At 41.6% G+C, this 22,264-nt stretch overlaps 1 protein-coding gene across 12 annotated transcripts; it reads right to left on the bottom strand.

Annotated features, from left to right (window-relative positions):
* Window positions 1–467: 467 nt before the first annotated feature.
* sh3glb2b (SH3-domain GRB2-like endophilin B2b) lies at window positions 468–22,008 on the bottom strand. 12 transcript variants are annotated; one of them, XM_027010275.2, is made up of 13 exons: window positions 21,777–22,007; window positions 17,182–17,323; window positions 16,163–16,174; window positions 14,937–15,065; window positions 13,049–13,182; window positions 12,722–12,814; window positions 8,750–8,812; window positions 6,593–6,616; window positions 6,287–6,376; window positions 5,708–5,808; window positions 4,876–4,890; window positions 4,396–4,645; window positions 468–1,713 (listed from the first exon to the last, which is right to left on the bottom strand). In XM_027010275.2, the coding sequence occupies exons 1-13, from the start codon at window positions 21,837–21,839 to the stop codon at window positions 1,606–1,608; spliced, it is 1,224 nt and encodes a 407-aa protein (XP_026866076.1). In that variant the 5' UTR covers window positions 21,840–22,007; the 3' UTR covers window positions 468–1,605. The 12 variants fall into 12 exon arrangements, with proteins under 12 accessions (XP_026866076.1, XP_026866078.1, XP_026866079.1 ...); XM_027010283.2 differs by lacking the exon at window positions 468–1,713 and adding an exon at window positions 1,721–3,204 and having other exon boundaries at window positions 21,777–22,008; XM_027010277.2 differs by lacking the exon at window positions 4,876–4,890 and having other exon boundaries at window positions 21,777–22,008.
* Window positions 22,009–22,264: the final 256 nt, after the last annotated feature.

Below are 22,264 nucleotides of genomic sequence, written 5' to 3'. Positions count from 1 at the left end.
CTCCAGCATTGTTCTAGCAGACCTCATTACCTGACATAGGTGTGTTGAGACCGCAAAGAAAACCTACATTAGAAAGTGGCAACAAGTGTTCAGCGGCTGCATTTAAAAAAGAGACCAGGGAGTAACTAATTCTAGTGTCAGTCCACAGACACTGCAACACAGATATAGAGGTCCCTTTTTAGCATCGCAAGAATGAATTTTGTGTAACATATACGAGTTAAATGTGGATCCAAGAGTTGAAAATCGTGACGCAATTGAAACTACCATGTCTCATCATGCTTACAGGTATTTCAATGTCACATAAGACATTTGAATAAAGACGTATTTATTGTGTTCAAGTTGTGTTCATTCAATATGCAGTGCTTATTTCTGAAACAAGCATAGATTACACAGATTAATTTAAGAAAGGTTAAAGCAGGAGAGAGGAATTGTGTTTACAGGCAAATAACTGGAGAAAATATCACATATAATTGGACCCATTTAATGAAATACTTACAAACCTGTCTTGTAAATCACACAGACCAATCTCTTGCCGAAGTTACATGCACACTGAACTCAGACACCCCTGCCATAAATTGTCAGGAAGCCAAGATATGAGGTTTTTGTGCCACCATAAATCATATTCTAAGTTGAAGCAATGACGAAACAAATCACACAAACACCTCCAACTCCATCATAACAACTAATGTGATCAGGCCACCCTCTGTTCAAACTTGAGACAAACTTGTACGTAACGGTTATGTAAAGGGAAAGAAGAGCCTTGTTCAAAAATCGCAGACATTAGCAAGTGCTGAAATATCTTCCACATGCAGATCCATTTAATGGTTGCATTGATAGAATGTCCAAATTCAATACCAAGGCAGAAACATTTACTCTTTAAAAATGATCACAAAACAGACTGTATTTAGTCTTAGTCTGTCACCAGTGGGAATTCTCCCATTTGAGCTTATCTTTGCCTTAAAAACGATATATCCAGCTCTTATTTTTTTAGTAGATCTCTGTGTTGTCCCTTTGTAGGTTTCTCTTGACTTTTCCCAAAAGTCTCTGTGATATTCATCAAAAGACACAAACGCCACAAAAACACAGGCCTATGCTTAACTCCATCTATTACATGAAACAGATTGGCAGGGGGGTATTTCCAACATCAGAGAAATGTATGACATCAACAAAAGCATAAGAAAACAAATAAAAATCAAAATAAAGGCCAGAATTAAGGAAATGACAGCCACCTGTCTTTGTGGTGCATGCAGCTCTCTACAGTTCATTGGCAGGTGTCACAGACATCTTTTTAAACATTACCATGAGACTGACTTATTAGTGTACCCAGTACCACTGACTTAAGAAGCTAAAGGAGTAGCTACATGTACCAATTTTAATTCAAATAAAAACAAAAATCAACCAACAATACAAAACAAAATCTTCATAATATCCCAGAGTGTTGAGGTCTGTTTGAATACTTGCTCATGCACATTTTCCGTAACCTTCCTACAATGTGTCATCATACTTAATTTCACCACTTGGGAACCAGATAACAGCAGGAATACAAGGTCAACTCCAAGGGCATAAACATGATTTCGTGTGAATATCTGTGTGTGATGTGTGTGTTTAGCTCAGAAGCTCCAGGTATGTGACCGGCACCTTGCCTTTCTGATTCCCCCTCTCTCCAATAAGCCAGTCTGGGTCCATACCTGGCACTGTATACACTGTGATAAGCTGTAGGAGACAAAAAAAAAATAAAAAATAAAAAATAAAAAAAAACACCGTCAGGACTTCCAATTTATTTCAAAGTTGGCCAAAAAAAAACATTTTTAAACATCTTAATTTAGCACCTTGATACACAAGCCTGTGATCCAGGTTGTTATCCTTTTAAAGGATTAGTTTGGTGAAAAAATATAAACAAGTTTTCACTTACCACAAATGTAGAAAATCAAATGTGTGACATTTACATTACTTGTTAGGTATATTACCCTCATAACTTCAGTGCAAACGTAAAGTAGCAAGTGTCAGACACCAAACATTTCTGTAATTTTTTTTTTCCGAATGATTCCTTTAATTCAACTGATGGTCACCTGACAGATGGCAAGTTGGGAAATCTGCTGTTACTGTGTGGCTCTGATACTGAATGAGGATATTTATATTACAGTTTTGGTCATGTTCATTTTATATATAGTAAGAGCCAAAAAAGGATCAAATACATAAATCCAGCATACATAGACAGTCTTGGTTAATAAAATATATAAATATCTCATTTGATTTACTCATAAATGTCTCAACTTTAAACCACAAACATTCATAATCATATCTTCTTATGTCTGGCTTTAGTACTTCCAGATTAAATCAGACAGACTACCAAATGCTGTATAAACTATGAGTAAACTCCTTGTTTGAGCCAATGTCTCCCCAGAGTAAGAACAGAGGATGAGTCAGATTGTTGGTTTACACTAACATCTCCAACATCCCCTTAAATTTCAGCCATGTACAGCTTTATTACTTTCAGATTAAATCAGACAGACTTCCAAATGCTGTATAAACTATGAGTAACTCCTTTGTTGTGAACCAATGTCTCCCCAGAGTAAGAACAGATGATAAATGAGATTGTTGGTTTAGACTAACATCTCCGACATCCCCTTAAATTTCAGTTTTCTATGAATTCCCAATAGCAGGACTTTTCATCTACTGTGTGTAACCCCACCACCAAAAAAAAAAAAAAAAAGAAAAAAGAAAAAAAAAAGTAGCTAGGTAAATAAATAAATAATAAAATGCTTAGCCACAAGTGGAGTCCAAGGGGACCAAGCACCGTTACAACCCTCTAACACAAAGCTCACTGTTGCCTCTAACCTCTAATAATTTAGAACAGGCATTTGATATAATTCCATTTACAAATTCAAAGAATATATGCATTAAATGATGACCTTTACTGCCTCATTATTACAGTGAGCAATGACATGATTTATTACTTTTTTGCTAGAGAGAAACATGCCTGGGTATTTAACCAGAGACATTTGTCCTTCCAGAGAATTACACTACATTACAACGAATACCGTTTATAGTAGTAAAGACGACTTTCGTTTAACTGTACTTTAAGGACATGCTTTTGTAAGGTATCTGAAGCTGGGAATCATTCCACCGACGTAATCTGTAGCAACTAATTGAGATTTTACTCTCGACAGTTCAGTTCCAGCGTTGTTTCCCACCGAATCAGTTCTAGCATGGAAATGATTCAAAGTTAATCATCAAGTTAATCATCATACGCGAATATTTTAGTGTAAATTTCCAGTTAAAGCATGAAAGTCAAAACATATGTCTTTTATTTTGAATAGATCTGCTGAATTTGTTCAAAAGCAAAGTACTATGACAGAATTTTGTTGATCAGAAGTCATACTGTGCAGATTTGGCCAATGTGTTGCATTCATACAGTGTCAAAGTCATGATTTTTTGATAATTGTTTCATTTCAGACTGTGAAGATTATTTGCAGACCAATTCTGATACGATGGCATGAAGATGCAATCAATCAATCAAAAATAATCATCAAATCTTACTAGCACATTGACCTATCCGCTCTACCAGGTAACCATGAAAACCAAATCACCAGAAATTAATGGTCAGAGCTTTACAAAATTATTAAGAAGTCAAGAATGAGCAAAAAACAAATTGAGCCTGTGACTTATGGTTCAAAAATGATGGCGCAAAATGTTTAATGTTGCACTGCACCAACCCTTCAGGCTGACTGGGCTGAACTCTTGACTATGTGGTTTGCATAAGTTTAGACCAACTGACCAAGTACCATTCTTGATCCCTTATAGGTTGGTGTGCACGATTAGTTTTAGATGGAGAATCAGAAAAAGTAGAAGTACAAGCAGAGAAGGAAGAGGAAGGAAGACGTAGCAGCAGATTCAGCTTTATCTGAACTCTAACTAACAAATCCCCTAAAAAAAGAAAAAATACACAGCTGAGGTTCTTTCAGCCCTCTCTACACATTCCAACAGTGAAATGAACTGTGGGCATGCTGTTGCTTGCTTCATGCAGTATTTGAGTGGCATGTTCACCACAGCTGCAAATGTGACTTTCATTCTTTCACTCTCTGGTGAACATAATATCTTTGCACTGCTGTCCATTATCCACAGGTTTTGGTATTTGGTAAAAGCTGAGCATGTCCTGACAAATTAATGCCTCCCACCATTGCTGTGTCTAATTTTCTGAGTACATAGATTTCAGGTCATCAAGCCCCACTGACAAGCATGAAATCAAAAAAGAAAAGAACCTAAAATCAAAGAAAACTCCACATGTCCTTGAGCAGTTGGGGGAAAAAGAGGTCATAATCTGATTAAAATACATCGCGAAATACATTTAGTTTGCTGCAGTAAGACGTACGCACGCACACACAGTTAGCCCACCTCATCGGCTAGCAGCGAAAGTTCGCTCACATCTGCCGCTTCGTAATCGTACAGGACCTTGGCCTTGCGCGTGCCCGTGGCAGGGGGTTTCACCTCCCCGATCTTCAGGGTGACGACAGGGTCCAGTGGGCCGGGAGAGGCCGAGGTACGGCCGGGTGGCGAGGTCCCGGGCGGAGCGGCGGTCGACAGTGGGGAAGGGCCCGGCGCGATCACCGACATAGAGGGGTTTCCAACAAAGGCATTGGGGAACCTAGCCGATAGGACACAGAAATCAGGTCAGTGCATGTCATCCATTAAGTTTAGAAGAAACTAATACTGAATGCAGCCATAACGGCGGCAAAAAGACAGGACTATAAATTCCTACTGCATGCAAAATACCACACATTCATTTCATGAATGCAGCTTGAGTTATATAAATATAATTAGATATTACATTTGAAGCTTCCTCTATAGGTATGCAAGAGGAAGGAAGTTACTCACGTATCATCATTTGCACTGAAGGCCAGGGGAACAGGAAGTGAAGGGAAGTGGTTTCATTTGTAGCACAGGAAAAATATGCCGCTGTTAAATTCGGTGCACACATTCCCAGAGCACTGGCCAAGTTCCAGATATTGCTCAGCAGTTTTGTCCCGTTAAAATAAAAAATTGCCACCTCCAAACCCCCTCTAAATAAATAAATGAAACAAACTAAATAATATTCCTAAAAATCCAGAATGCAAAGAAAAAAAAAATGTCATTGTAAGATGAATGGTATTCAGAAGGAATTATGGGCAATTCCCACTGGCACCCATTCATGAACTGAAAACCTTCAGCCAAAGATGTGCATGCTAACCAATGGCACTCCCATGCTAACCAAAAGCTGGTGTGTTTGAATTATTATTTGAATTATTTATTAACCAGATGAGGTCATGAACCACCTGGGCTCCCAGTCAGTATAGCCGTCACACCATTGCCTATGTAATGGTGCATCCAGACCTCCAGTTTGTTAAATTCATTTTTACTGCTCTGCTATCTATCTACTGCTCTTCTATCAATAACTATAATGAGCTTTACAGTACAGTTCTTAAACTGTCTATGGGCATCATTCAGACGACACCTTTTGACCTACATGGTCTGCACAGAATGCACCGTAAGTTTTTCATAAATCTTTATTTTCATAAATACTCAAAAAAAATGGTCCCAACCCATATCCTAACTCAACCATTCAGTGGCACGGCTGTGAGCGGTAAAAGAGACGGGTGTCATTTTTCCGCACAGACCGCCACGCCCTGCCTCTCGTAGGGAGGTGTAGCGGGGAGCGGACAGCTCTCACCTGCTGAGCTCCTTCTGCAAATCCTGCATATGCACGGCGCACTGAGCAAAGTAGGCTGCCTGGGCCTTCACAAACTCATGCAGACAACGCAAATGATTCACCTGCCCAGAGAGAGAGAGAGAGAGAGAGAGAGAGAGAGAGAGAGAGAGAGAGAGAGAGAGAGAGAGAGAGAGAGAGAGAGAGAGAGAGAGAGAAAGAAAAAAGAGAGAGGGATGGGGATTTGGATGGAGAAATAAAAGGTCATGCAGGTACAGTAACTAACATGGAGAAGAGACACCTTATAGAATAATGTGGCTTCAAGAACAAAAACCCCACAATCTACATAAAAACAGACTGTGTTGCTTCTTTAACCACAAAAAAAAAATTCCAAGAAAGTTGGATTTTATGCAAGTCCAATGCACACAAAAATCAAACCTGCACAAAACAACCAGTTATAATGGAAAGTCCCAAAGCAGGTGAGATACAGTAAGTCAATATTGACAAGACGTCACTACGTAAAAGACAACGTGGCCATTCTGTTATTGTTTCCATTGTGTTTTTTTAATATTGAAATGCAAGGGAGAAATGTTTGCAGCTTACATGGGTACTGTTGATGCCTTCCAGGAGGAGTCGGGTCACTTCGGACTGTCGGTCAAAATCTGTCTGAGCCACACGCAGCTCTTGTTCGGCCTGATGCGCACACACACGCACACGCACGCACAAACAAATGCATCCACCTTTCATATTTGATATATAAATTTCCTCTTTAATATAAACAAAATGATAATATCATCCTGTGTGGTCTTCTATATGCTCTATTACACTTGAAGGGGAAAAAGAAAAATCCAGTAATGTAAATTTCACCCGAGTGAATTCTACATCCTCTCTCGTTTCAAGCATACTCACTTTTTCCACCTCTTCGCTCCACAGCTGATTACACGCGGCAGAACAGACAAGAGAGGAGATGTTAGCTATTTGGTGGCACAGCGGTACGGGCACATTAGGAGATGAGGCCGTCAGTAGGGGTTCATGACTGGAAAGCTACATTTTCGGAAGCTCGGCGGCACGGGGACGCTGTGAAGTGGCATCCGCATCCGTTCATCTGGGGCGACTTGCTCCCCCTTTCACTCCTTTGTGGGTTTTATTCGACGTTTGGAGGGACAATGAATTTGCTTAGAGGGTCACCTTTTCCGAAGCTATCTGGTCTAAAGCCCAACAGTGGTTACGCATGCGATGTTGGAGCTCTACACGCCTGTGTAGCTGTGGAGCTAGGAGAAATGCCCACCGCTTGCAGACAGGTCAATCCAACATTCTGTGTGCTGATACAATGGCTTTGAAGTCAAGGCCCAAAGACAATACGCAAAATGAAACTGCTTCAAAAGCTATGAAAATATAATATCTCTCTCTCTCATCTACAAAAAAAGGCTACTGCAATAGTACTTTATTTCACCAAACTGCAGCAACAGTATGCTTGTTTAGCAATTGTCATTCGCAAAAATAGTCATATTGGCCAAATAGTTGCTGCATAGAGATCCTCTAACCCTAGATTTGGTTTCAGTGCAATTTAAATACTCAGCACTCAGAAAACAACACACACATATATTATTATTAATAATAAATGTAACTTTGTTTTTATTAGACACTGAAGCATTAGTGTGTCAGTTTGAGGTGCTTGTTTTAATATCTCCCGTGATTCTCTGCAGTTAGGGTCTCATCACTGTGCTTACAGCATTCAAATACCTCCCACTCTGACCACACTACTGAACAGAGCACAGTTATGTGGACTGAGAGAATGAGAAAAGCGTAGTCTGTCACCGAGTGGTGTGCACATTCTCTCTCTCTCTTACTTTGTATCTGAAGTAAAAAAAGGAAGTTGTTGCCCATTTTTGTATGACCATGTACAAAAGCAAAAAACATGCACGCACAAACTTAGACACCCACCCACACCCTTCTCATGTCTGCATCATAGTTTCCCAAATCTCAACAAGAGCCAGACAGCCAACAACAATGTTGACTCCAAATGAATACATCTTGCATAACTGGTGTTAAAATATTTTTTTGAGCAGGAAACCATGGCTAAGGCATGCTGGCACATTTCATAATCATTTGGGAATTATTGGCTTATGGAAAGCTGTCAAAGGTTGTTTTTTTTTTTTTATTATTTATTCTCTGGAGTTTCAGTGTACATTTAGGTGCCTGTATTACCAGGACACCATCTCTAACGATTCTCTGTGATCCCATCACTTTCCTTCCAATATGTGGAGTAAACCTCCCAAATGACCAGGCCACTGAACACGCTACAGACAGAAGGCTGGAGAGTCAGAGGAGTCTCTCACTGCATGCCACATTAAAGAAATGACACACACACACACACACACACACACACACACACACACACACACACACACACACGCTTGTTTTAATACCCTTTGACTCATGGAACAGACATACGTCTTATACATACTATATAAATATATATGTAATAATAATTTTTAAAACCTATTCTTAAACCTAACCATAAACTTAAAGAAAATGTATTGCCCTTTCTCTTTTATAGAATGAAACATCTAGCTTTTGGGAAAAGACCATTTTGCTGGTTCTTTCAAGGTAAATTACCCATTTTTCTTTTGTACATAATCAGAATATTTTGGTACAGGAGTTTACAAAAGCAAATACACCCAAATGGACAAACCCATGAATTCTTGGTTCTTTCCCTCTCCTTTCAATGCTCCAAACTTTTTCTCTCCTATTTGCAATAATGATTCACCTTGAAAATTTGCGATGCTATCAAGAAAAAATACTTCAGCTTAATGTCAAATGGTAATATAAATATGCCCTGGCACCTATAAACATAGGTTTTCCTGTCTCCGGGCAAATGCTCTTTCATTCCCTGCATAAATTAGCATGGGAGCAAAAGTGTGTTTTGAGCAGGAAAACCATGGGCAAGGTATACGGGGGTTTGAGACTATAAAAGTGAGTGTGGGAGGGTGAACGAACAGTTGAAAGAGGGAGAGAGAGCATGAAAAACAGAAAGAAAGATCATATTCTCTGCAGCTTTCTTACCGCAGATGCACTGGCAGAGAGAACATAATTGCGGGGCCTAGTCTCCTGAAAATCAGGTGTTGCCTGAAGAGGAAGGGGGAGACAGAATTTTACACAGAATCATGCATCCATATGCACTGCCTCAGAACACAGCACAAAACAAAAGGGAACTCAGACTGAAGCAAGCAAGCAACAAACTGAACAATCCGTAAATCATTCTCAAAAAGCTGGCAGCAGCAGGAGGTAAAAGGGATATGAAATTGTTAACGTCCCGCTCCATGTTTGGCAAGGCAGGCTAAAATCTGTTGGAAGTCGGCATGGCGCTTGCATGTGTATGTACTTTTTGGATGCGCTGTATTCACGGCACTTCACTTTTTCCACATTTTTTCATGTTACAGCCTTATTCCAAAATTGATTTTCCCTCAAAATTCTACACACAACACCCCATAATGACAAAGTGAAAAATCCAGTTGATTGGACATGATTTGGAAAGGCACACACCTATCTATATAAGATCCCATAGTTGACAGTACATGTCAGAGCACAAACCAAGCCATAAAGTCCAAGGAATTGTCTGTAGATCTCCAAGACAGGAGTGTATTGAGGCACCGATCGGGGGAAGGGTACAGAAAAATTTCTGCAGCATTGAAGGTCCCAATGAGCACAGTGGCCTCCATCATTGGTAAATGGAAGAAGTTTGGAACTACCAGGACTCCTCCTAGAGCTGGCCGCCTGGCCAAACTGAGCGATCGGGGTAGAAGCGCCTTAGTCAGGGAGGCAACCAAGAACCCAAGGGTCACTCTGACAGAGCTTCAGCATTGCTCTGTGGAGAGAAGAGAACCTTCCAGAAGGACACCCATTTCTACAGCACTCCACCAATCAGGCCTGTATGGTAGAGTGGCCAGATGGAAGCCACTCCTCAGTAAAAGGCACAAGACAGCATGCTTGGAGTTTGCCAAAAGGCACCTGAAGAAGTCTCAGACCATGAGAACAAAATTCTCTGATCTGATGAAACAAAGATTGAACTCTTCGACCTGAATGCCAAGGGTCATGTCTGGAGGAAACCTGACCAATACCATCCCTACAGTGAAGCATGATGGTGGCAGTATCATGCTGTGGGGTTGTTTTTCAGCAGCAGGAACTGGGAGACTAGTCAGGGTGGAGGGAAAAGATGAATGCAGCAATATACAGAGACATCCTTGAAGAAAGCCTGCTCCAGAGTACTCTGGACCTCAGGTTCATCTTCCAACAGGACAACGACCCTAAACACACAGCTAAGATAACAAAGCAGTGGCTTTGGTTCAACTCTGTGAATGTTCTTGAGTGGCCCAGCCAGAGCCCAAACTTGAACCTGATTGAACATCTCTGGAGAGATCTGAAAATGGCTCTGCCCCGACGCTCCCCATCCAACCTGATGGAGCTTGAGAGGTTCTGCAAAGAAGAATGGGAGAAACTGCCCAAAAATAGGTGTGCCAAGCTTTTAGCATCATACTCGAAAAGACTTGAGGCTGTAATTGTTGCCAAAGGTGCTTCAACAAAGTATTGAGCAAAGGCCGTGAATACTTATGTACATGTGATTTTTTGAGTTTTTTATTTTTAATAAATTAGCGAAAATTCCAAACAAACCTTTTTCACTTTGTCATTATGGGGTATTGTGTGTAGAATTTGGAGGGGAAAAAAATGAATTTAATCCATTTTGGAATAAGGCCGTGACAGAACAAAACATGGGAAAAGTGAAGTGCTGTAAATACTTTCCAGAGGCACTGTAAGGGCATGTGCAAGACATCACAGTCAGGTAGACATTTGCTCAGTGAGGCGGCTCCCAAGTTTTTAATTTTCCCACTTGTGGCCCTGTCATACATCGGTTTTGTCATCTCCTGACCAGTACAGTGTAGGGAACGACTTCATCCAACACATTTTCATCATTACAGGGCCACGTGTATTTACCTATGGCACCCGAAAGCTCGAACAGGAGCTCCGTTATATTTACGGCATTTAGCAGACGCTCTTATTCAGAGCGACTTACAAAAGTGCTTTGTCATTTACTCATAGAATATATCCAAGTACAGTATAGTAGGTTAGAATCAAACACACCAGTGAACTAGAATACTGTAGAATACAGGGATGAATGCTGATACCTAGAAGTGCAAACTACATAAGGTCCATCTTAAACAATGATAAGAGCTATAAACAATAAGTGCTAGAGTTTGTTAAACAACATAAACAATACCCTACAATAACTACCAATTTAGTCAGTCAATATGGGAGCAGTGTCAGTTGTCCTTTAAATATCCCGCAAATAGAAGGGTCTTCAGTCTGCGTTTGAAGACTGCAAGGGACTCTGCTGTCTGGACAGCAAGTGAGAGTGATGCGTGCAGCTACAGCGAGCCAATGAAGGGAGCGCAGAAGTGGAGTAACACGTGTAAACTTCAGAAGATTGAAGACCAGTCGTGCTGCTGCATTCTGGACAAGTTGTAGAGGTTTGATCTGTCACCTGTTTAACTGGATTAGGGAAGGACCTACAGCCACATGCTAACATTCCTTTAGTTTGCAGTGCCACCTCTCCAAAAGAGTGCTATGTTTTATTCAAGCATTTTTAAGAGAAAAAGGACCTAAGCACTCCACTGAGTAATGACCCTTGATCACAACACCGCAGAAGGAGTCATGCAATGGAAGGGACACAGAATTTTTAGACCATATTGAGTAGGGAGTTCAACGTGAAGGAGGTATAAGCAAAAGACAAGTACTAACTGACTGTTTGGTTGTATGATGGTTGGTTGGTAGCTGGGATGATTATGCTCATGGGTGTGTCTGTATACACCACATTCCTGTGCAGTTGCACAAGGCAGTTCTCATGTTGGAGCGCAAGGTGCTATCTGGGTACACTGTGAGGTGGACACTTTGACCACATCATGGTCTCCAAAGTCTGACAGGCTCAAACATAGTAGAGTGTAGATATGGCACTCTCAAATTATTGGAAAGAACCAAAGTGAAATTTTGAAAATGTAGTCAAGACATCTCTCTACATCCCACTCTTTGCTGGATCCAAAAATCATGGTTTACAAGGTTTCTAGTGAAAAAGGACAACTGAGATTAGAAAATAGGGAAATGCAAGCCCATCTGTGTTTGACTACAGTATACAGTTTGGTGAATGCATTCAGCATCAAGTGTGAAAAAGTAAAAGGAAGATGTGTGGGCCATCTTGACGACCTGTTTGACAATGTTCAGTCTAGTAGTTCTTCTTGCTTGGTATATACAACACAGGATTGGTTGGGAAAGAGAGAAAAGTCAATACAAAGGTTAAAACAAGGGAAACGACAAAAAAAACAGGAAGTGGGATGATTAGCCTCTATTGACACAGAAACACACAGACATGCTGGCACTTATCTCCCTCACACTGAGCAAATTAAACCAAAAAGACGTTAGTGCGTATAGAGGAAAGAAAATAAAAGACTGAGTACATCACATCACACACACACACACACACGTGTGTGTGAATAAACAACAAGCTGGGTCATTGATTTCTCAGTGTGTTCATGTTCTCATGTTTACTATTTAATCTCTAGATAAGAGATTTAATATTTCCCCCAAAAAATGTTTGGGGGGCGGCGGAGCTCCCCAGAGTTCTAATGCCAAAAGGGTTAAGCTACTCTATTAAGAGACGCATCACATCCCAAAATCTAGAAGACATTCTAAATAAGAAGCCACCTAAAGCTCTTTGCTGAGTCCTAGATGGTCAACTTCCTTTATTATAAAAAAAGAGCGTCTCGCTCACAAGCAGTCGTATGCCTAACCACACCCTGCCCAGTGGGGTGCAGCCACCAGGCCAGCAAAAGGGCAGCTCACTGCTGCAACGTCAGCCCATCACAAAGCACGTGGTGATTAAACATCATGTTGCGTAATTGGAAGGCAACGTTGGGGTTGGCATGAGGAGGCGGACCCAGAAGCAGAGGGTCAAACCAAGACGGTGAAGGAAGCGCGTGAGACACTCACCGCGGCCTTGGCCTCAGCTAGCTTGGCTTTCTTCAGCCGTGCCTTGCAAGCGTCCAGGTCCAGGCGATAGTTCTCCAGCAGACGTCGCTCTTTCTGAAAAAAAACAAAACAGAGAAGCGACTTGTTCGGGCACGTTAGCAGTGAGGAAATAAATATTGTGAAAAAGATAAATAAATACTGGCCACATCTGCTTTCAGAAATGTGCAACTTTAACAAGAATTACTTGATAGAGCATATGAAATGAATAACATTTAAAACTCACGCTCAGTGTGAAATAAGGTTTAACTTTCAGAAAATGAGGCAACCTAAAATTCCATGGCAACTCACTGAGATGATTCTCCAGTCACCCTCCAGAAAGTTCCGGAGTGGGTTAAGGAAGCCAACAGCTGAGGCATGTATGAATTCTCTCTCCACCGCGCCTATCCTCTTCTGATACTCTCCTACTGTGATCAAAGTGCTGCCTATAAGACAAACACACACACAACCATACAACCACACACAAAAAGGTAATAATTAAAACATTAGGTATCGGTGTTATAAGAATTGTGTCTTGCCAATTACTTCATATTTGGGATTACATATTTAAATGTATTGAAACACTAGCTCATCAAGTGCTGTCTCATTCTGCTGACATCATTAAAACCCAAGTGATTACTGTACTTCTGACTGTCCTCATCCCACAGAAGCACTGCACTGCACAGATTGATGACTTCCCTACCTCAATGCACCTTATTCAGTTCATAGGCTGGTGGTCAAACCTTTAGTGAGCTCCGTCTTTAGTGTCTCAGGGGCAGAGCAAACCCAGGTCTTTAACTGACCTCTACACCAAGGGTGTAGTCCATTCTTGAATGGAGTGAAGTTAATCAATGAAGTTATGAATGAAGCTATATTTATATACCACCTTTCAAGGAACCCAAGATCGCTTTACAATTACCACACAGCTTGTAGATCCAGTCACACGCACCAGTGAGAAGCAGCAGCCAATTGAGCATTGCGTTCTGCCAAGTGGAACCCTCAGTGCCGTAGGGGACTGAATCGGGTGTAGGGAGGGGAGAGAGGATAACACCCAAGACAGCACCATCCACCACTGGGTACTGCGACATCATTCCTCACACGCACCCACAATTTGTTAGGATAGCCAAATCAACCTAACCTCCACATTTTTGGACTGTGGGAGGAAACCATAGACCCCAGAGGAAACCTGTGCAGACACAGGGAGAACATAGAAATTCCAGCCAGATATTGACTCAAATCAGAGACCTTAACACCAAGAGGCAACTGTGCCAACCACCAAGCCACTGTGCTGCCCAAAGGAAAGGGATATTCCCCATACACTGCAAGGAATATTGAGGTACTTTGCTCTATGAACAAATTCCATGAGAGGTCACGTTTGTGAAAGTGGAATACAACAATAGAGCGATATGTCCTTTTGTAAATATCAGAGTCTTCAACAAAGAGCCTAAGGGAAAATCAACCCAATTTGCCTCTTCATAAACTTTCCTAAGAGGAAATTCCTGAAGTGATTGAGATCTTACCTCAGGTCATACTAACAAATGGATTTTTCACTTTTCCCATTTTGTTAACTGAATAATGGAAGTAATTCGATATTTCCTGCAGCACAGGAGTGTGCAATGCTTATATTGTAGTGCCAAATGACCAGCACCTATTCCAAGTGTGGACCCGAACTAGGAATTTCCTGTATTTGTTCCTTTTGACTTGGAACAAATCCTAATGTGCATACATAATATTAAAACCATTTTCTTTTGAACAAACTTCACACCATCATCTAGGAATAATGAGTCACCTGGGAATAATGAATAATCTAGGAATAATGTTGGTCATATTTTCTTCTAGAAGAAAAAGGTCAAAAGCTCAGCTGCTGCTTCCCAAAGAATCTTGGGGAAATTCTGGGGGAAATCACCTGAATAGACAAAACAATACTGTGGCTCCATAGCAATGCACAAAGTCAGAACCAGGAGGAAGATCTAGGGATAGAGTAAAAGGTTAAGTTATTCAATTGTTTAAGTATACTTCCTAATGGAAAATCGGGTGCGCCAACTAGTGGTCACCCCTGAACAGCATCTTATTGTCACCAGGTTTTCTTTTACTGTGTTATACATTGATATCCCTGTTATGGCAGGTTTTGATAGCCGTTTTTACAACAGAACAGTGCCCCTGTTTACTAAAATCTTCCAGGTCAGGCTGTGATGCTTACCATAAGGCGTGCTTGGTCCGAACTCCTTGGCGGCGTCCTGCATGTATTGTCCCAGCACCTCCGCGTTGGTGATCCTGAGTGGTATCTTTTTTTCAAGTTTCTCATACAGGAACTCCTCAATGCGAGCACCTGAGTGAAGGCTCATATTAGGGGGGAATAGCTAGCATTAAAGTGGCCAAAAGACCACACATTCTTGCGCTCTCTAACAAACACACTATTGGAAATTGAGTCCATGAGCTGGACCAACCACCATCCTTTAGCTAGGTTGGTCAAAAAGTCTATTCCATGAAGTTTTATAAAGAAACTAAAAGGATGGTATACATTTTTATACCAATTGGAACTTGGGGAATGCCAGAACTTCTTAGTAGACTATAAAACAACTATTCACAAAAAAAAACACACAGACCACAATGGCTTATAAAGACAGAAAAATCAATGCATCTCACAAAGAACCACACACACACACACAGAGTGGAAAGCAAGGCATAACAGCACTGTCCTGAAACCCGTTCAGGATTCTCTCGATAGAACACTTCTCTATCGAGAGAGCGTTTCTCTGCTCATGAACTGCAGACACTGTGGGCAACAGTCGCTGGCCGGGATCAATACTGTGCAGATAGCGACACCTAGAGGTCATGAAAGGAAAACACACGAAAGGGCCAACTCGGCGTGACAGCAGTGCAAGCGCATGAAAGTGACTACAGACTGCACAGAATCGCTGTGGAGAGGTGCTCAACCTGACGTCTAGCCAGAGTGTGTTTAAAATGTAGGACTGCGGAGCCGTGGGTGTTTTTTCAAAAATATAATAAAATATTGATGGGATCGCCACAGCTCTATTTTTCGAGTAAAAAAAATAATAAAAAAAATAATAATAAAAAAACCCCAACTTTTGACACTGGGAAGATGATGGATGCTGAACCTGAAAGAATTGGCCAACGGTTTGCTCATCTCTCCTGAACCTTTTGATCAGTACCTCTTATATTAATGACGCAGTCCAGAAGGCAGATGGAGCAGAGCGGGTGAGCCATATCTGATAACTATGGTTGTCTTTCGACAAGCCATATTACAGTTCCTTTTGTTTTTATTTCTTTTTCCCCCATTCGTTTCTTAACTAAACTTTCTTATACAGAAACGGCAAGAAAAGCCAGGGCCATCTCTCAGAAAGGAAGAGTCTGATGGAGCGAAAGGCTTAAAGCACAGGGCACTGCAAACGTAGTCAAACTCACCAGTGTGGTCAACTGGAGCATGGGGGATGGGGTCAGAAATGTCACAGGTTAGAGGTCCTGTCGTTTACCACCAGAGAACAATCATCTTATCACCTGACACCGCTGTAGCGTGCACCTGGTGCAGCCGAGACCTCCAGATGAGTGAGTTCTCTGTGGGTCTGGTGGTCTCTACTTTGTTTGGATCCATAACTGTGGTGACTGTAGCAGTCCAGCCAACCATTAGAAGGAACCTCAGTGTCCACCCATTTATTCTTATATCAGCATGGAAGAACTATGGGCCGCTACGCACTGACCAAGAGATGGAATCCATAAATTTGCACTTAGAGTGCCTAAGCTTCAAAACTACAGAGCGTTTCAAAGCTTCTTCTCTCTATCTAGAGAATTTGTTTACCTCCGACATTGAAAATGAAACAAAACAAGGTAAATTTGTGTTTGGAAATAATTCACCTTATAAGGGGGGGGGGGACGACACACACGCACATTTATTTTTCAAAGTGGCAGCCTGAAACAAACGAAGGGTGAGAGACCTGAAAGCAGAGGCTGTTATGCTTAACCACAACAGACAATCCTTTTAAAATGGCTGCCAGGGATTGCATTTCTCTGGCTGACATAACAGCGCTCGGCAGGGAGCTGCACTCAGTCGCTTATGACTCAGCTCTACGTGCATCGCATTACGCTGCAGTAGTGGGTTAATGTTCCTCATCAGTGGCGATAGAACTGGACAGCAAAATGGAGACATTTTTTCCAATTCCATAGCCCATATGTGGTAATATAATACACAGTAACACTGACATAAAAAGATCAGACTCGATATTGAAGACACAAACATTCCGCTAAAGCAAACATGGATGTGACACTTCAGGTGTGTGTTGAAATATAGCCAGGTTGTATTTTGTGGAGCAGAGACATTCACAGGTTGCAGTGGTTCTATTGAGCCTACTGTGAACAGGAGCTATTCTCTGGGTCACATTAGCCCTCGATTCAGCAGTCCATAAGGAGCTGGCCTTATTGGGCCTTACTGGGGTTTGGTTGCAGGAGAATCTCAGTCTGCCTGAAGATCTTTTCTGTCCAGTTCTTGGTGCAGTCTCCTCTAGCAAGGAGGTTCTCCAGGTGTGCGTCTAGCTCGGTCTTCTCTGCCTGGCCGAGCTTCTCCTCCGTGTACTGCTCAGAGGGAGAAACAGAGAGGATCAGCTTCTTGCAAATCGGCAAACATGGGGTTACGATGACGTCACGTTCTGGCAACCTCAGAAAACAGACAAACACCTGCTGGGGAGGCGAAACCTTTTGCAAGCAAATTCCCAGGTAACCATTGGGACGTTCTGCTGCCTTCTAGTACAAAGCAAAATGCAACCATTAGCAATCTTGCTTCAGTTGACAAACATCACAAGATTTTTTTTGTGGAGCCCATCTCTCATCAGTCTGTAACGTGCGACAATACATACAGAGGGAAAAAGCATCCACACACACCCACAGGTTCTGAGACTACTGTGTTCTTCATGAAATGCATACAAGTGTAATTACTGCATTCACCAACTGACACATTAGTATCTTTCTCCAAATGCGAACTGACAAGATTAAGGAGGCAGAGAAAAGAGAGAATTGAAACAGCAAAGGAGTACATTCTCAAAAGAGAATGCATGACCAATGAGTGTTTAAAGGGAACTACTGATTACATAAACTGGCTTCTGTGATCGTGGACATATTGGACTTATGGGTGAATTTCATAAACATACCAAAGCTGTCAAGCAGATATGTGGACACAAGGTTGTGATGATGCAACATTCGGACCCACTGTAGACAATGTTAAGGGAAAACAAAATCCTACATGCCTTTTTTCTTTTTAAAACTTCAACTGACCTAAAATTATTCAACAAAAATCAACCTCATCATTTCTCTTACCCACATGGCATTGACACTATTTTCCATTTAAGTGTGTGTCACGAAGCCCTTTGCCCCTACTACCAGTATTCACAAGCTACACTACAACTCCCAGAATCCAGAGCACAGCCAAAGAGCACTATAATCCAATCATCACACGCTCTCACGTTCCACATCACCGGACTACTGATTACACCTGTATTCGATTACACCTGTCCATTTAAGCCTGCCTGGTTTTTCCTATCTCTGTGAAGTATTGCCACTACTCCTAGTTAATACCGAGTGTTTATTCCTACTGAAAGCTGATTGGATCAGCCCTGTTTCTGGTCCGTGATTTTTGTCTCTGCCTTTAGGATTGGTCTGCAAATGACTTAGAAATCCTCTTAGCCAATCAGCTTTATTGGGAGATCTTCAAGAGTCCACCCACCTGCCTTCCATCTGTTCAGTGAGACTGAGAGATATGCTCAACGAAAGTAATAACTTCAAGTATTTCCTTAAATGATCCTCAGATCACATGTTCCGTTTTAGTTTCTGATAACACAGCATCTGTTTGCTGGTATCTCCTAGACGTCACACATAAAAGAGCTATGAGGAATTTAGTCTAAACTCAGCTACTATGACTTATATGCACTCGCATATGTGTAGTGTCTGTTTGTTTAATCGGTATATTTAAACGCCGAACTCTATTCAATCAGTCTGAGAAGAGAGAGGGAATTAAGAGTTGGCCAATGATGTTTTGGGTTGTAAGGCTTAAATCAGGCCTCAGTGAATTCATAAGTTCTATTATAAAACCTGCAATTAGTATACTTTCCCTGTGTAACCAAGAAACTCTAAAGTTCTTTAACATTGGACACTAAGAAAGAAGGCAGCAGTTCATCTTACTGTTGCATCTCTCACGATGAACAAAAAGAAACAGCATTGCTCTCCAACCAATATAGTCACTAATTTGGACTATATTGTCCAAGTCTAATAACATTGTACCGGTATTGTTCAGTTCAAATAAATTACAATAACTAACTGGCTGATGTAAGCACAACATTAAAAAGCATCCGTGAGTCTGTGAGCCTGTGAGCCTGTGAGCTGGGAATTTTCAGGAGTCGGGTGAAAAGAACATTTAAAATCAAGCCAAAGGATTTAGTGGCTCATCCTCTCTGACAGCATGTGATCAGTTCGTGAGCATCCAAACTGCTCCCCATGGAAGGGGTGATATAAGCACGAATCCTCCATGGTGACTGCCAGCACACTGATCTAGAGCCAGTTTTCGACTGCCGTGCCTTGGACTCGCCTTTTCCAAGAGTCCTGCATAACTTGGCTCGGATCAGTAGCCGTCCTTGCCTCTGACTACGTGACCGTGGCCCTGCCTAATACTAAGTAGTATAGATTTCCTCTGATACCTGAACAGGGGGACATTAATAAATCATGGGTCCCTGGGCATGGAGCAACGCAAGGCCCCCCCCTCCACACACAACCCACCTTTTCTTTCCTGATCACCCCTGCTCCCCTGCACAACACATGCATCTGATGCAAAAAACTAATTTAAAAAGTATGTATGAAAAGGTGCATATATTGCCTTCTGCATGCTCTGTGAGACTACGCAAATTCTCCTAACGGATGTGGAAGCAGGTAATCTTAATTTAAGGCTTTTCTCACTTGCTTTTCTCCTCGCAGACCCATCCACCGAATCATCAAAGTCCAGCTCTTTAACAAGCTCTGAGTCAGTGGCCATCGGTGAGAGCGTGCAGAGTCATCTTTGACCTTCTTAGCTCCGAGTTTGTTTTTAATCTGAGCCATTAGGGAAGAGCAATGCTCAGGATTAATCATTTGAAATGAATCAATTTCTTGACTAAGATACCGTCCATATCAGAAGGGTAGGCAGAATACTGGTCCTTTTGATAGCATTGCTGTTTGATTATGAATCAGACGTTAATAATGCACTAAAGATATTATTCCGTTGTTTATAGGCTTAAGGTCATTGGTCCAGACAGCTAAAATGTCAATTATTACATTAAATGTCACCACAGTTATTATCATCTTACAGCAACAGAGAAATCTGTGCCTTCTGTCAAGTGCAGCATCCAGCAGTTAACTCCACCTGTGGTCGTAAAGCTGACTGGGAAATGTTGGGTAAAACTGATCCATTAGATCTACTTGCCTGAGCACTAGCATTATAAACTGCTTCAGCTTTCAGGTGAAAAAGACAGCCAGTAGGCACTGTTCCCAGGTACGCTGATTCTCTTGCTTCCCTTTATAAGTTTTCTTTTCATTAGCCCAATTAGTGTGGACATACGGTTATCCATGATTTGCTTTTCAAATTACTGACAGTCCGAATGCATCATTGCTTCTGAATTTACTTCAAATTCTGTGACTGCAAATTAATTGGCTCTTTGTTTTAATGTGTTACTGTAACGTAATTTATTATTAGGTGTTGTGTGATAAATCTAGCACAGTGAGCAATCTGTACAAATGACCAGTTTAAATCAATGCTAGTCAAGGGCCCCTTGGTGACCAGGGCCCCTGCGCTCATGCCCAGTAGGGCAAACACCTGCTTATGTAATGGAAAAAGCAGGTCATTGGAGTTTAAAGGCAAGAAATTGAAACTTGCTTTGGGACTCCACTAATGTGTGTGTGTGTGTGTTTCTGCAGACCCCTGTCCCTAGGCCTTGGATGCTTATTCTGAGAGCCACAATTAAACAATGCTGTTTTGTGGTGGACTCCTCACCATTTTCATCCGGCACATGTTTCTGTTAACACTGCAAGGCCAGTATGAATGAAGCCTCCCTCTTGACCCATTACTCACTGAAAAGAGCATTTAAAGGCCTGTATCAAACGAGATGACTCCCTAAAGTCTGGTTGTTACTTGCACAAAATGAGTGTGTGCATGTGCACATACCCCACACAAACACCACCACACCAGCAAACCAGCGGTAAGTACATCTTTCAAAGTTAAGGTTACAAGCACCGCAAGCAATGCCTTTTAAATAAAGGCGAGATTAAGAAGCTGAAACCCTATTGCATATTGCGCTGTATACACAATTGATTTTCTCAGGGATTTTTCGTTATGTCGCACAGCCCACAACAATGAACACGAAGGATTTAATCTAAGAAGCGGGAGCGCCAAGGTTTAAAAATACTTTCCAGTCGAATTAGCAGAATACTTTACTTGGAAAATAAACCACGCATTGGAAATAGTAATTGACAGCAGAAAAGGAGAGCCTATTCGGAGCAGGCTACAGGCGTCCGATTACATTCGAGGGTCAGGTGTGCTCGCAGGATTCAGCATCGTCGCGGTGATGGTGCGCGTTATTGTACGCAATAATGTTTTCATATATTTGAGCAGCGGAGGACGAGGACAGCACACACTGTTCCTCTCCTGGCGACGGTCACAGGTACATGCCCAAGTTCTAGTCTCACGGACAGCCATAAATAATGGATGCAGGTTTAGCTTGTTATCGGCTTACAGTGATGGGAAAGCACAGAAAACCCAGACATCGAGAAACTCCCAGAGCCGTGTGTTTGAACAGTTTGCAACCGGTAACGAACGTTTTTTGTTGTTGTTTTTGTTTTGTTTTGTTTACTTTACCAGGAACAATCAATAAACTACGAGAATGAAAGCACATATTTGTCTATTCCTACTGCACCACAATTCACAATTATGTTATTTCGATCATCCAGTTGAGCTGAAATAGACACAGCTCGGCCCAAAAAGGTTGCAAATATAAAAAGCAGTGTTATATACCTGAACGGCACGCGTGAAAAAGACGCCAGCGTCCGACGCTAGTTTCTTGACATTGAAATCCATCGCGTCAGCCTCTGCGTTTGTAGCGTTTCAGATACATCAGCTAGTTTATATGCTTGCAGTGGGACCCGCTCAAACGCACGAATGAATATAGTGGACTAGAGAGCGCTTCCTCTTCTCTAATCCGCCTTCCATCCATTAGCTCGGACATCCTCCACACGGCCTAGTTAAAGTGACCGTCCACATGCGGGCAGGAACGTAAATAGGGGAGATTACTAAAAATCGCTAAAATGATACGCACAGACCTAGCTGTAGAATTCTGTATCTTATTTGTGGAAGCTAGTTTTCACTACAAGATGTGGTTAAATAAACCTGATTAATAGTACTGTTTACTTTTCATATTAATCATATAAAATATGACATTAATCATATAAAATATGTGTAATTGTGATAAAACGCTGAAGTAGCAAAACACAGAGATTGAGAGA

The sequence above is a fragment of the Electrophorus electricus genome, chromosome 6 (genome assembly GCF_013358815.1).
Source record: "Electrophorus electricus isolate fEleEle1 chromosome 6, fEleEle1.pri, whole genome shotgun sequence".
Lineage (NCBI taxonomy): Eukaryota > Metazoa > Chordata > Actinopteri > Gymnotiformes > Gymnotidae > Electrophorus > Electrophorus electricus.
The sequence above is the reverse complement of the archived record's forward strand: the minus strand, read 5'-3'. Positions and strand labels throughout refer to the sequence as shown.

Coding starts and splice junctions, on each gene's coding strand:
- sh3glb2b (XM_027010275.2), bottom strand. CDS start 21,839: ATGGATTTCAATGTCAAGAAACTAGCGTCGGACGCTGGCGTCTTTTTC. Junction 17,324..21,776: donor TTTTCACGCGTGCCGTTCAG/GTATATAACACT, acceptor CCCTCTGAGCAG/TACACGGAGGAGAAGCTCGG. Junction 13,183..14,936: donor CGGACCAAGCACGCCTTATG/GTAAGCATCACA, acceptor TTTGTCTTATAG/GCAGCACTTTGATCACAGTA.